Raw genomic sequence first — 13914 nt, forward strand, 5'->3', positions numbered from 1 at the left:
TGTAGTATGAGGTATATAATATATAACACACTGTATATCTATAATACTATGAGGTATATAAGGAGTGTATGATGTAGTATGAGGTATATAATATATAACACACTGTATTCTATAATATACTGAGGTATATAAGGAGTGTATGAGTAGTATGAGGTATATAATATATAACACACTGTATATGTATAATACTATGAGGTATATAAGGGGTGTATGATGTAGTATGAGGTATATAATATATAACACACTGTATATGTATAATACTATGAGGTATATAAGGAGTGTATGATGTAGTATGAGGTATATAATATATAACACACGGTATATGTATAATACTATGAGGTATATAAGGAGTGTATGATGTAGTATGAGGTATATAATATATAACACACGGTATATGTATAATACTATGAGGTATATAAGGGGTGTATGATGTAGTATGAGGTATATAATATATAACACACGGTATATGTATAATACTATGAGGTATATAAGGAGTGTATGATGTAGTATGAGGTATATAATATATAACACACGTATATGTATAATACTATGAGGTATATAAGGAGTGTATGATGTAGTATGAGGTATATAAATATAACACTGTATATGTATAATACTATGAGGTATATAAGGAGTGTATGATGTAGTATGAGATATATAATATATAACACACGGTATATGTATAATACTATGAGGTATATGGGGTGTATGATGTAGTATGAGGTTATAATATATAACACACGGTATATGTATAATACTATGAGGTATATAAGGAGTGTATGATGTAGTATGAGGTATATAATATATAACACACGGTATATGTATAATACTATGAGGTATATAAGGAGTGTATGATGTATGAGGTATATAATATATAACACACTGTATATGTATAATACTATGAGGTATATAAGGAGTGTATGATGTAGTATGAGGTATATAATATATAACACACTGTATATCTATAATACTATGAGGTATATAAGGGGTGTATTATGTAGTATGGTATATAATATATAACACACGGTATATGTATACTATGAGGTATATAAGGAGTGTATGATGTATGAGGTATATAATGTATAACACACGGTATAATGTATAATACTATGAGGTATATATAGGAGGTATGATGTAGTATGAGGTTTATAATATATAACACACGGTATATGTATAATATACTGAGGTATATAAGGAGTGTATGATGTAGTATGAGTATATAATATATAACACACGTATATGTATACTATGAGGTATATAAGGAGTGTATGATGTAGTATGAGGTATATAATATATAACACACGGTATATGTATAATACTATGAGGTATATAAGGAGTGTATGATGTATATAATGTATAACACACTGTATATCTATAATACTATGACGTATTTAGTACCATATCACACACCGTATCACACACCATATACGTCTCAGCGCTCTATCTCTCAGGTACTACTCTTCTACACCAACCACTTTCCCGCCTCCAGGTCGGTGACGTAACGAGTCCTCTAGACTAGCTCCGCCTACTGAGTCCCGTTTGTGGACGTTCCAGGCAGGCACGCCCACACGCGTAGTCTTTCCTGTACTCCCGCGATATTTGGCAGCTGACTGACAGACATGGCGGACTTGGTGGATCGGAGCTGACCGGAGACATGAGCCAGGGAACCGCTGACACCGAGCCTGAGGCCAAGGTGCTGCACACCAAGCGGCTGTACAGGTGAGAGGACGGGACGTGTGTACAGGGGACATGAGAGGAGGAGGCAGTGCAAAGGGGGGCACCAGGGGGTCAGGAGGCAGTGTAAGGAGGGGACACCAGGGGATCAGGAGACAGTGTAAGGGGGGGACAGGAGAGGATCAGGAGACAGTGTAAGGGGGCGGGACAGGAGAGGATCAGGAGACGGTGTAAGGGGGGGGACAGGAGAGGATCAGGAGACGGTGTAATGGGGGACAGGAGAGGATCAGGAGACAGTGTGGGGGGGGGGGGACAGGAGAGGATCAGGAGACAGTGTAAGGGGGGGGGGGGACAGGAGAGGGTCAGGAGACAGTGTAAGGGGGGGGGGGACAGGAGAGGGTCAGGAGACAGTGTAAGGGGGGGGGGACAGGAGAGGGTCAGGAGACAGTGTAAGGGGGGGGGGACAGGAGAGGATCAGGAGACAGTGTAAGGGGGGGGACAGGAGAGGGTCAGGAGACAGTGTAAGGGGGGGGACAGGAGAGGATCAGGAGACAGTGTAAGGGGGGGGGGACAGGAGAGGATCAGGAGACAGGAGAGGATCAGGAGACAGGAGAGGATCAGGAGACAGTGTAGGGGGGGGGGACAGGAGAGGATCAGGAGACAGTGTAAGGGGGGGGACACCAGGGGATCAGGAGTCAGTGTGAGGGGGGGGACAGGAGAGGATCAGGAGACAGTGTAAGGGGGGGACACCAGGGGATCAGGAGACAGTGTGAGGGGGGGGGGACACCAGGGGATCAGGAGACAGTGTAAGGAGGGGACACCAGGGGATCAGGAGACAGTGTAAGGGGGGGACACCAGGGGATCAGGAGACAGTGTGAGGGGGGGGGGACGGGGACACCAGGGATCAGGAGACAGTGAGAGGGTCAGGAGAAGTGGGGGACATGATAGTAAAGCGCTCCTGGGATATGTAGTCGACCACGCTGTCAGTAAGGGGCACGTTTCGTGTCTTGCAGGGCCGTGGTGGAGACGGTGCACCGCCTCGACCTTATCATTTCCAACAAGACCGCCCTACCAGGAGGTGTTCAAGCCTGAGAACATCAGTCTACGGAACAAGTGAGTCTGGTCCTCCGCCATACTCCTGCTAATCTTTTATAGTGTCCAGTATTGGATTATAGCGCCCCCTCCACGCGGACAGCGGTCTCGTTGTCTCACCCATGTTGTGCTCCGCCCGCAGGCTACGGGAGCTGTGTGTCAAGCTTATGTTCCTTCACCCCGTGAATATGGCAGAAAGCTGAGGAAGTTCTCTGGAGGAAAGTCTACTATGAAGTCATCCAGCTCATCAAGACCAACAAGAAGGTGAGTCTTCTGCAGTAGATTGTAAGCTCTGCGGGTCAGAGGTATCCCTGCTGTGCTGATATAATGCTCTGGCTTTCTTCTGCAGCACATTCACAGCCGCAGCGCTCTGGAGTGCGCCTACCGCACCCACCTGATCGCCGGGGTGGGCTTCTACCAGCACCTCCTCCTCTACATCCAGTCCCACTACCAGCTGGAGCTGCAGTACTGCATAGACTGGACCCACGTCTCCGACCCGCTCATCGGTCAGGCCGGGGGGGGGGGGGGGGTGGATTCCTTCATACAATAGAGATCAGGGGAAAAGTTTGTCCTCTTTCCAAAACCTCACAATAAAAAAAGTGCGTGACAACTCAGATCCCCACAGCAGCGTTGATATTTTTTTTTTTTGCTAAGCAACAATTAAAAATTTAGCGAGTCATGAAGGCCCTGCCATTAAGGAATCAAGCCAAAGTGGAGTTCCCCTTTAAGCATACTGTGACCATTTCCTCTGCTTTGCGTTCCCGCCACAGGCTGCAAGAACCGGTTTCTGCCTCCGCGAAAGAGATGGAGTGGGCGCAGATGGCATGCCACAGGTGTCTGGTGTACCTGGGAGACCTGGGTAAGGCGGCTTTATGCATCTGTTAATCCTGGTTTTCAAGATCTCTGCTTGCTGTTAGTGAATACATCCAGATATTGGGAGTTGTACCCCTCACCCCCATACAGAATTCAACTGTATTTGTCTCTCTCCAGCTCGCTATCAGAATGAACTGGCGCTCGTCGACACGGAGAAGTTGGCGGAGAGGTTTTATTACCAGGCTCTGACAGTGGTGCCTCAGATGGGTGAGTTGTGTCGGGGGGCACAGAGCAGGGTACGACTTGTATTGCTTGACGTTAACGTGATTTCCTCTTGGTCAGGGATGCCCTTTAACCAGCTTGGCACGTTAGCCGGGAGCAGGTACTACCACGTGGAAGCCACCTACTGCTACCTGCGCTGGTGAGTGCAGTCACTGCGCTGAGGATGGTTTTTCTGCCTTGCGCTCCTCTCCTCCCCCCTGACCTGTTCCCGTTGTCTCCCCTGCACAGTATACAGTCCGAGGTCTCCTTTGAAGGGGCGTACGGCAACCTGAAGAGACTATACGACAAGGCGGCCAAGATGTATCACCAGCTGAAGAAGAGTGAGAACCGCAAACTGTCACCCAGCAAGAAGAGGTGAGGGGGGCTAACACAGGGGCCCGAGTGGGGGCCCCCACTGGATCCAAGGTGTTTTTTTTAGACTATTACTAATGTAAAGATGACAATCAGATGTCATATAGGACATGACGATCCCATTCTACCAAAGCTAGAACCAGCCCAGAACCTCACATGGATCCAGAGATCTCCTCAATCATTGCTCCATTTGCTGTGCTAGATGTATTTCTAACTGGCAGCTCAGCTTCTGCTGCAGCTCTCTCCCTATCACAGCTCAGGGGGGCGTGTTCTTTCTGCTGCAGCTCTCTCCCTATCACGGCTTAGGGGGGCGTGTTCTTTCGGCTGCAGCGCTCTCCCTATCACGGCTCAGGGGGCGTGTTCTTTCGGCTGCAGCTCTCTCCCTATCACAGCTCAGGGGGCGTGTTCTTTCTGCTGCAGCTCTCTCCCTGTTAATGCTACAGCTTAGGGTTGACGAGAAATAAGGAAAATAACGAATAGCAGGTGGCGCTATACAGACACATTTTATTGAATAGCTTACCGGCTGTACAAAATTTTTATTTACATGCAATTGCAAAAGCATTAGGATCCAGCTGCTAGATGGAGAAGTATGTAGAATGTGGAATGTTTTTTGTGGCATTGGGAGCCTTGTAGATGCCTCTGGAGTGAGGCACGAGGCTCTGGTTCCACTGACTTTCTATTGCACCTGCAGGTGTAAGGACATCAAGCGCTTGCTGGTCAGCTTCATGTATCTTCAGAGACTCCTGCAGCCTAAGAGCAGGTAAGTGGCTCTGTAACACAATGTTCACCTACCTGTGGCACGCCCTCTCAGGTGTCCAGGACGCTTCCTTTAATCACCTGTCTCCCCTCCCCAGCTTCATGGATTCCGAGCTCACCTCTCTGTGCCAGTCAGTCCTGGAGGATTTCAATCTGTGCATGTTCTACCTGCCCTCCTCCATCAACCTGAGCTCGGCCAGCGAGGATGAGGAGGAGTATGAAGGAGGCTATTCCTTTCTGCCGGATCTGCTGGTCTTCAGGATGGCTGTCATCTGCCTGATGTGCGTCCACAGCATGAAGAGGGCAGGTGAGATTGTGTCTAGGAGGCGCCAGACAGGTTAAATGTCCACGATCGCAATTATCGCCGATCACAGACATTGCCTCCAGGTGTTTGCTGTATAAAGCAGCAGGCATCTGATAGCTATGGCGCTGGCTCAGGTCCTGAGGGGCGGCATCATTAATGTCCGGATATCTACTGCACGTGTATGGCAGATGTCGTCCTAAAGGGCGTTCCCTTTGCTTCAAAATCTGTGCAGATTTCACCCACTAAATTTGCCTCTTGGAGGTGTCAGTTAAAAGCAAATTAGCCCCACAAGTGGGTAACCCTGGTTGTCTCTTCTCGGTAGATGGGGGGGCTCACACGGGGTGTGGGCACAGTGGTTTCCTGCCTCTGAAGTTGTGCCCATAAGGGATTAATGTGCAGTACACATCTGACTGTAAACCAGTACATACCAGTGATCCCCAGTGCCGTGTCATCTCCTTCTCCTACCAGATTCCAAGCAGTACAGCGCCGCCATAGCCTTCACGCTCGCTCTCTTCTCCCATCTGGTGAACCATGTGAATATCAGACTTCAGGCAGAACTAGAGGAGAGCTCGGTCCCTGCCTTTCAGAACGACAGTCCAGGTGGGTGCTCAGATCACTTACGATGGGTGTTCAAGCTCCGTCACGATTGCTGCCTCCATTGGGCAGATCCTATTCGGGAATTTCAGGGTGGCACGTGATTCAGCACTTTTTTGGGGTCCCCCCCCCCCCCCCCATGCATTAGAGAGTGACGCCATTCGCTTGTAATTTCCTTCTGCAGAAGATCCAGAATCCAGAGAGGTCTCTCACGTGATTGAGAGAGACCCTGAACCTGAGCTGAACCAGGTCAACAAGCAAACACGAGCCAAACCTCAAAGCAAGAAAAGCCAGAAATACTCGCGCCTCTCCCGTCTCAGGAGAAGGAGACCTGTCAGGAAGGTGGACGAGAGCGACCTGAGCGAGGGGTTTGACTCCGACTCCAGCCACGGATCGGCCAAGGGCAGTGACATTTCTGAGAGCGCGTCGGAAAAGAGCGACAAAGAAGCCGCCTTTGACATAGAGTCGGATTCTGACATGAACAGTCAGGAGTCACGTTCTGACCTGGAAGACATGGAGGACCACCCCAAAGAGGAGGCAAAGAACCCAACGGAAATCAAGGAAGTTCTCAGGACCACAGAAGATAGCAAACCTGTGAGCTCTGCCAAGGCAGATGCCCAGGAGTCTGTGAATGGTCCTGTTGCCACCACCAGTGAAGCCAGCATAGCCAGTAACCTGCAAGCCATGTCTACCCAGATGTTCCAAACCAAGCGCTGCTTCCGCTTGGCGCCCACCTTCACCAACGTCTTTGTGAAACCAGAACCTGCACCTCCGGTCACCAAAGAACCAGAACCGCTCATGAACGGAGAGGCAGAGAAGACCAACCTGATGGGACAAGGTAAGTTTGTCACCCAGACTTCCCATTTGATGCATGTGCCTTTCCATCGACTGACAATTATTGAGCCGCCAACTCTTCCTAGGAGATGTCTCTGACTCTGAAGAAAGTGTGGAGAGCAACAAATCCGGTCCCAATGAGCGGAGCCTTCAGGAGAGGCTGGAGGTGATCACCAGCGAGGGGCTTCTGGCAAGTGTCAAGGTCTTCCTGGACTGGCTGAGGACCAACACGAATATAATAATCATGTGTGCACAGGTACAAGGCTGAGAAACCGCTGATATGCCGGAGCTGTGATCTATATTGTGACCCCCCCCCCATCCCAACTGGGGAGTCACGGTCTTAAAGGGGTTGTCCCATAATTAGATATATTCCTGGTATAGATCATACATGACCATTCCCTCTTATCTAGTAAAGAGTTACGACCAACATACGCAGTATGGCGCCACCTGCTGTTTATTTACTTACATACTATGGCGCCACCTGGTGTGCAAATGCTTCTAATGAGCTGAGTGCTGGTGGTCAAACACGCTCAGTTGCTCCCCCAAAGATGGAGTTTCTGCATATTGCTCCTCCGATCACAGCAGGGGAGCTGACTAAGAACCATGTTCACAACTGCCAGGGGGAGAAGCAGACTGACCAGGGAACCTTCTGAAGACTATGTGCAGATGTTGGAGGGGGAAGCGGACTGACCAGGGAACCTTCTGAAGACTCTGTGCAGATGTTAGAGGGAGAAGTGGACTGACCAGGGAACCTTCTGAAGACTATGTGCAGATGTTAGAGGGAGAAGTGGACTGACCAGGCAACCTTCTGAAGACTCTGTGCAGATGTTAGAGGGGGAAGCGGACTGACCAGGGAACCTTCTGAAGACTATGTGCAGATGTTAGGGGGGGAAGCGGACTGACCAGGGAACCTTCTGAAGACTATGTGCAGATGTTAGAGGGAGAAGTGGACTGACCAGGGAACCTTCTGAAGACTATGTGCAGATGTTAGGGGGGGAAGCGGACTGACCAGGGAACCTTCTGAAGACTATGTGCAGATGTTAGAGGGGGAAGCGGACTGACCAGGGAACCTTCTGAAGACTATGTGCAGATGTTAGAGGGGGAAGCGGACTGACCAGGGAACCTTCTGAAGACACTGTGCAGATGTTAGAGGGGGAAGCGGACTGACCAGGGAACCTTCTGAAGACTATGTGCAGATGTTAGAGGGGGAAGCGGACTGACCAGGGAACCTTCTGAAGACTATGTGCAGATGTTAGAGGGGGAAGCGGACTGACCAGGGAACCTTCTGAAGACTCTGTGCAGATATTAGAGGGAGAAGCGGACTGACCAGGGAACCTTCTGAAGACTCTGTGCAGATGTTAGAGGGGGAAGCGGACTGACCAGGGAACCTTCTGAAGACTCTGTGCAGATGTTAGAGGGGGAAGCGGACTGACCAGGGAACTACCAGACTGGCTGTGATGTGGGAATGAAAGACGTACAGAGCGCATGCCAGCTGTAGGCAGGAAATGGTCATGTGGCGCCCCCCAGTGGACCATAGTTCGGATTGGCAATGGGGTTGAGGGGGACACAGAGAAGAATACAAAGTTGAAATGTTCTACAATTGTAGTTAATAGTGGGATAACCTGTTTCTGATCCCTCCATCCATTACTTGCAGTCCTGGCCCCCCTTCTCCGGCTGGGCTCTATTTAGGGGTCTGCATTAGATAGGGTCTTGTTCAGACGTCTCCTCTTTCCCCTCTCAGAGCTCCCAGAGTTTATGGAACAGACTGTCGGTGCTCCTAAACCTGCTACCGTCTGCTGCCAAGATCCAGGAGTCTGGTAAGCAGATGATGGGGGTTGTATGACCTGTGCACATCTGCTGCCTGTATCCATGTATTAACCCATGCTGTTCCTCAGGGATCTCCCTGTGCAGCGAGGTTCAGAGTCTGCTGCAGGAGTCGGAGCAGGCGGACATGAGCCACCACATCTTACTCCCCGAGGACGCTGCTCTGAGGAACCTACCGCCACTCAAGGCAGCACATCGCAAGTTTAACTTTGAGAAGGAGCGTCCAGTGCTGACTGTCCTGGAAGAGGTAAGGATCCTCATCATCCGGCCTTTATTGGTATGCGCCACCCTCACCTCTCTGCTCTTCTGATTTCAGTCCATTGTGCGCAGCGGTTACATCCGAAGCTTCGGCCATTTCCTCACTCGGCTGCAGGGCAACGTCTTGCAGTACAACCCGGAGCTAGGGATCTTCACCAGCATCGTCGAGGCCCAGCAAGACGACATTCTGCACCAGGCGCAGGCGCAGTTCCGCATGGTGAGCTCTGCTTTATCTCCTCACGTATAGTAGTAGACAGGCTGCAGTGCCTCCTTGTGACCACTAGATGGCAACCTATTCATTCACCAGTTACACAGTCCACAACCCAGTCTGTTGCTGGTGGGTGACCTGAGGCTTCCATCCATATGCTGGCATGCAGAAGGTTAATATTTTATGTCACCCCTTCCTCGTGGAATCCTTGTCAGCTGAGCAGGGTTTAGGCCAGGGAGCGGACTGGAGATGGATGGGGACAGCTGGCACCGCCATTAATAGCCACTGTCACTTCCGGTGGGAAATGAAGCTGATCCTCTGGTATTTGGTGAACCGTGACCCTGCCAAGATGTCTGACGGCTAGTGTCTTTTTCCTAGGCTCAGGAGGAAGCTCGGAGGAACCGTCTCATGAGAGACATGGCCCAGCTAAGGCTCCAGGTAACCTGTCCTGTCCCTGCCACCCCCCTGTACCTGAGCACACCAGGTCCATGGGTCACCTTTGGTTTCCTTGCCTGCAGTTGGAGGTATCGCAGCTAGAGGGCACCCTACAGCAGCCTAAATCTCAGTCCGCCATGTCGCCGTACCTCCTACCGGACACCCAGGCCCTCTGCCAGCACCTGAACGCCATCCGGCAACTTGCAAACAGCGGGAGGTTCATTATCATCATCCCTCAGACGGGTAAGTCCACGGCCCAGTGCCACGTTCAGACCCCGTCAGCAGATTGGGACCGTGATGCATTGCGGTGGAAGTTTGCTCAAGCAATAATTGAGTGACCCCCATCATCCTCCCCCATCCTTTGTTTTTTCTAGTTATAGACGGCCTAGACTTTCTGAAGAAGGAGAATGCCGGTGCCCGAGACGGGATCCGATACCTAGAAGCGGAGTTTAAGAAGGGGAACAGGTAGGATCGTGTCCTCACAGAGCGTCGCCCTGGGATTGTAAGGGTTAATCGTGACCAGCGCTCTCGCCTTGTTTTCAGGTATATCCGCTGCCAGAAAGAAGCCGGGAAGATCTTCGAGAGGAACAAGCTAAAGCGGCAGGATACAAACGCCTGGTAAGAGCCCCCCATTCCTTGCCCATTCTCTGCCCTTCACTCCCGAGCAGAGACTGGTTCCTAGGAAATAAACACCATTGAAGCCCCTGGTTGCTAGGCAGTTATTCCATAGCAACGACACTGCCAGGTTCGGAATGCCCATCAGAAGCGGAGAAGCTTCCTGGCGACAGTCATGTCATCCCATTCTCTCACCCTATAGTATTAAAGGGATTTTCCTGGATCTGAAAAACATGGGCAATTTTATTTTTAAAACAGCGCCACAGTTATAAACAGGTTGTAAGTGGTATTGCAGCACAGTTGCATCCCTTCTGCAGTACCGCACACAGCCTGTGGACAGGGGTGGCGCCCTTCGGATAAGACAACAGCCATCATTTTTCTAATCGTGTACAACCCCTGTATTCCACAAGTTTGTGGGGCGGCCAGCTTTATGTCGCCCCGTTTTCAGATGCTGGGTCGCCCCTCTGGGATACTTGGCTAGGGCAGGTCTTGGCACTGGTGGGTGGAGGGGGTCTTCGGACGTGTCCTCCCCTCATGTATGACTCCTCACCATCGTCTGATCCTATGACAGGCATCTGTATAAGATTCTGGACAGCTGCAAACAGCTGACGGTGTCCCAGGGCAGCAACGAGGAGGAGACGGCAGGCATGGTGACCATTATAACCGGCTTCCAGCTCGAGGACCCGGAACGTTTCTCCCCTGCCGTGCAGGTATGTACTCGCCCCATGCAGGTACGTCCCCCCAATCCCCTGTATCTATTACTTGGCTGATGTGCAGGAGGTAAGGGGGGCACTGACTCCGCGGAGGCACCAGTCCCACCAGTAGATTGCTGCAGGGGCCCGAGCGGCGGCCGAGACGTTTCCTGGTTTAGTTTTGGGACTAGAAAGCTCAGGAAATGTTTGCGCTTCTCAGTCTCTGATGTTTTGTGGCTATTTCATCTCTAACTGAGCTCAACACAAAAACCACAGGTTCCTTTTTTCAGAAAAAAAGTTCATTTCTAAAGACTGTAGAAACCACGGAAGGAACCTGCTGTGTGGAAACCAAGGATTGTCATCAATCAGGGACGTTACAGAGAGAACATTCACCACTAGAAGTCATAATATACAGAGACACATACATGACTCATCCTGTATTATACTCCAGAGCTGCACTCACTATTCTGCTGGTGCAGTCACTGTGTACATACATTACTATCCTGTATTATACTCCAGAGCTGCACTCACTATTCTGCTGGTGCAGTCACTGTGTACATACATTACTATCCTGTATTATACTCCAGAGCTGCACTCACTATTCTGCTGGTGCAGTCACTGTGTACATACATTACTTATCCTGTACTGATCCTGAGTTACATCCTGTATTATACCCCAGAGCTGCACTCACTATTCTGCTGGTGCAGTCACTGTGTACATACATTACTTATCCTGTACTTATCCTGAGTTACATGCTGTATTATACTCCAGAGCTGCACTCACTATTCTGCTGGTGCAGTCACTGTGTACATACATTACTTATCCTGTACTGATCCTGAGTTACATCCTGTATTATACTCCAGAGCTGCACTCACTATTCTGCTGGTGCAGTCACTGTGTACATACATTACTTATCCTGTACTGATCCTGAGTTACATCCTGTATTATACTCCAGAGCTGCACTCACTATTCTGCTGGTGCAGTCACTGTGTACATACATTACTAATCCTGTACTGATCCTGAGTTACATCCTGTATTATACTCCAGAGCTGTACTCACTATTCTGCTGGTGCAGTCGCTGTGCACATACATTACTTATCCTGTATTATACTCCAGAGCTGCACTCACTATTCTGCCATATACACCCGTTACTTATCCTGTCCTGTTCTGTCAGTCTGCCTTGCAGGCCGTATCCAACTCCAACATCGAGATCAAGAACGTTCTAGATTTCTACAAGCAGTGGAAGGAGATGGGCTGAGGTCAGAGGTCATTGGCGCTGGTGATATAAAAAGAAATAAAACGATTTGGAAAACGAAGAAAAACGAAACCAAACAGCAAAGAAGTAACCAGCGAGATGTACAATAAAGAAACACGCACCGTCCTCTTCTGAGCAGCTGGTGGGCGTGGCTCCGGAAAGATGGTGGGCGGGGCTTGCCTTCCGCTGGCTGTTGGCGATGCTAGGCATTCATCTCCTACTATGTGTGACCTCCGTGTTTGACCTGGGGTCGCGGGTGGCCATCTTCCAGACCCCCTGGCTGATCGGACCATTCCGACACCTCTTTGTCTCGTGTAGTGTGGTGACTGGACCTTGCGCAGTTCCCCTTCCCCCATTGACCCCTACCCCTCCCCCTCCCATGATCCCCTGTTTTCTTTAAGCTCTTGGAGAATGTCGAATAAAGAAAACGGCGCTATTTTATTTAACGCACGACCGGAAAGTGGTTATTTTGTGCACTGTGCGCGGAGAGACTCGGGGTAGATGGCCAATACTGCCGCACTGTGGTGACTCTAGTGTACTGCAGTCATGGCCGTCATTGGCTTTGTACAATGGGAAAAAGGCAATCGAATGACATCATCAATCGGTGAAAACGGATTGCAGACGCGATGGCTGCCAGCGACTCGCGTAGGAGAATCCTACAAATATCGGAAACACTTCGCCGGGTATTCTACTTCTGCTGTGAATCAGATTCATGTCTTGTGCTCCGGTCACATCCAAAGCTGTGTTTACAATGCTTTCCTGTCTCCGGTACAGTGCACACTCAGCTCTGCTGCATCACGAGGAGAGATGGAGTCGCACCAGAGAGTCTGCTGCATGCAAGAGATAATGCGGTGCACTAAACTGATTATAATCTGATGACTAGTTCATAATAAGAACCAGCAGAACTGCGAATGCAGCTCTGGAAGATAGTCTGATGCAGCTTTAGGTGTGATTGGAGAATACAGTCTGATGCAGCTCTAGATATGACTGGAGGATAAGGTCGGATGCAGCTTTAGATGTGACTGGAGGATACGGTCTGATGCAGCTCTAGATGTGACTGGAGGATACGGTCTGATGCAGCTCTAGATGTGACTGGAGGATTCTGTCTGATGCAGCTCTAGATGTGACTGGAGGATACGGTCTGATGCAGCTCTAGATGTGACTGGAGGATAAGGTTGGATGCAGCTCTAGATGTGACTGGAGGATATGGTCTGATGTAAATCTGTGATTGGAGGATGAGGGTGGATGCAGCTCTAGATGTGACTGGAGGATGAGGGTGGATGCAGGTTTAGATGTGACTGGAGGATACGGTCGGATGCAGCTCTAGATGTGACTGCATACGCACTTGTTCGGCTGTTCTTGTAGCCCCCATATAACTGAAAGTAGGAGCGGTAAGGAGCTGTAGTATCAGAACAGCTGGAGTATAAGCTATGACTTGATGCAGCTCTGGATGTGACTGGTGTAGAAGACGATGCAGCACTGAATTTTGCTCAGTTATAGGTGGGTATTGTGCTGCCATCTGGTGAAATGGCATAACCAGGCTGTGCTCAGTACGAAGCTGCAGCTTTAAAACCCGGAAGTTTACTTAAAAACCCTGCCTCCTGTAGCTAAAGGCTGGGAGCCTCCCTTATATTTGGGGGTGCGATGGGTCTGATGGCGGAGCTTGGCATGTGTGAGCGGGCAGGGATTGGCGGCTCGTTCTACAGCGCAGGGATGGCTGCCCGCTTTCCCTTGGCAAAGCTTTTCGGGCAGGAGCCGTGAATGTTAATGAGAATTACGGCCGCAGAAAAGAACGGGAGCAACTGCAGGCTTAAAGGGGCCCCGAGCTTAACCCCTTCCCAGCTGGCATGGGGTCAAAAACATGGCGGCTCCTGGTATAAAGCAGCATTATAACAGCCTGTGCAGAATCCGATATCAGCGGCGCCCG

At 49.9% G+C, this 13914-nt stretch overlaps 2 protein-coding genes across 2 annotated transcripts in view; both read left to right on the forward strand.

The window, feature by feature from the left end:
* LOC120981404 (protein SMG5-like) overlaps positions 1-10849 on the forward strand; it is a 46574-nt gene extending 35725 nt beyond the window's left edge. Inside the window, exon 22 of the mRNA XM_040410914.1 lies at positions 10751-10849. Within this exon, the coding sequence (XP_040266848.1) occupies positions 10751-10810 (60 nt within the window). The 3' untranslated portion in view covers positions 10811-10849. The remainder of the gene's footprint in view (positions 1-10750) is intronic.
* On the forward strand, positions 1524-12175 carry LOC120981406 (protein SMG5-like). Its single transcript, XM_040410916.1, is given in 25 exon segments — positions 1524-1719; positions 2688-2742; positions 2744-2787; positions 2909-2956; positions 2958-3030; positions 3116-3272; positions 3537-3542; positions 3545-3625; positions 3757-3846; positions 3922-4000; positions 4090-4215; positions 4904-4972; positions 5067-5275; positions 5741-5872; positions 6051-6704; positions 6787-6956; positions 8442-8517; positions 8596-8771; positions 8841-8999; positions 9369-9428; positions 9509-9668; positions 9800-9890; positions 9969-10043; positions 10612-10750; positions 11907-12175. Coding segments are annotated over 25 exon segments (3078 nt in total). The 5' UTR covers positions 1524-1654; the 3' UTR covers positions 11991-12175.
* Positions 12176-13914: the final 1739 nt, after the last annotated feature.

Source organism: Bufo bufo, chromosome 11, assembly GCF_905171765.1.
Source record: "Bufo bufo chromosome 11, aBufBuf1.1, whole genome shotgun sequence".
Classification (NCBI taxonomy): Eukaryota; Metazoa; Chordata; class Amphibia; order Anura; family Bufonidae; genus Bufo; species Bufo bufo.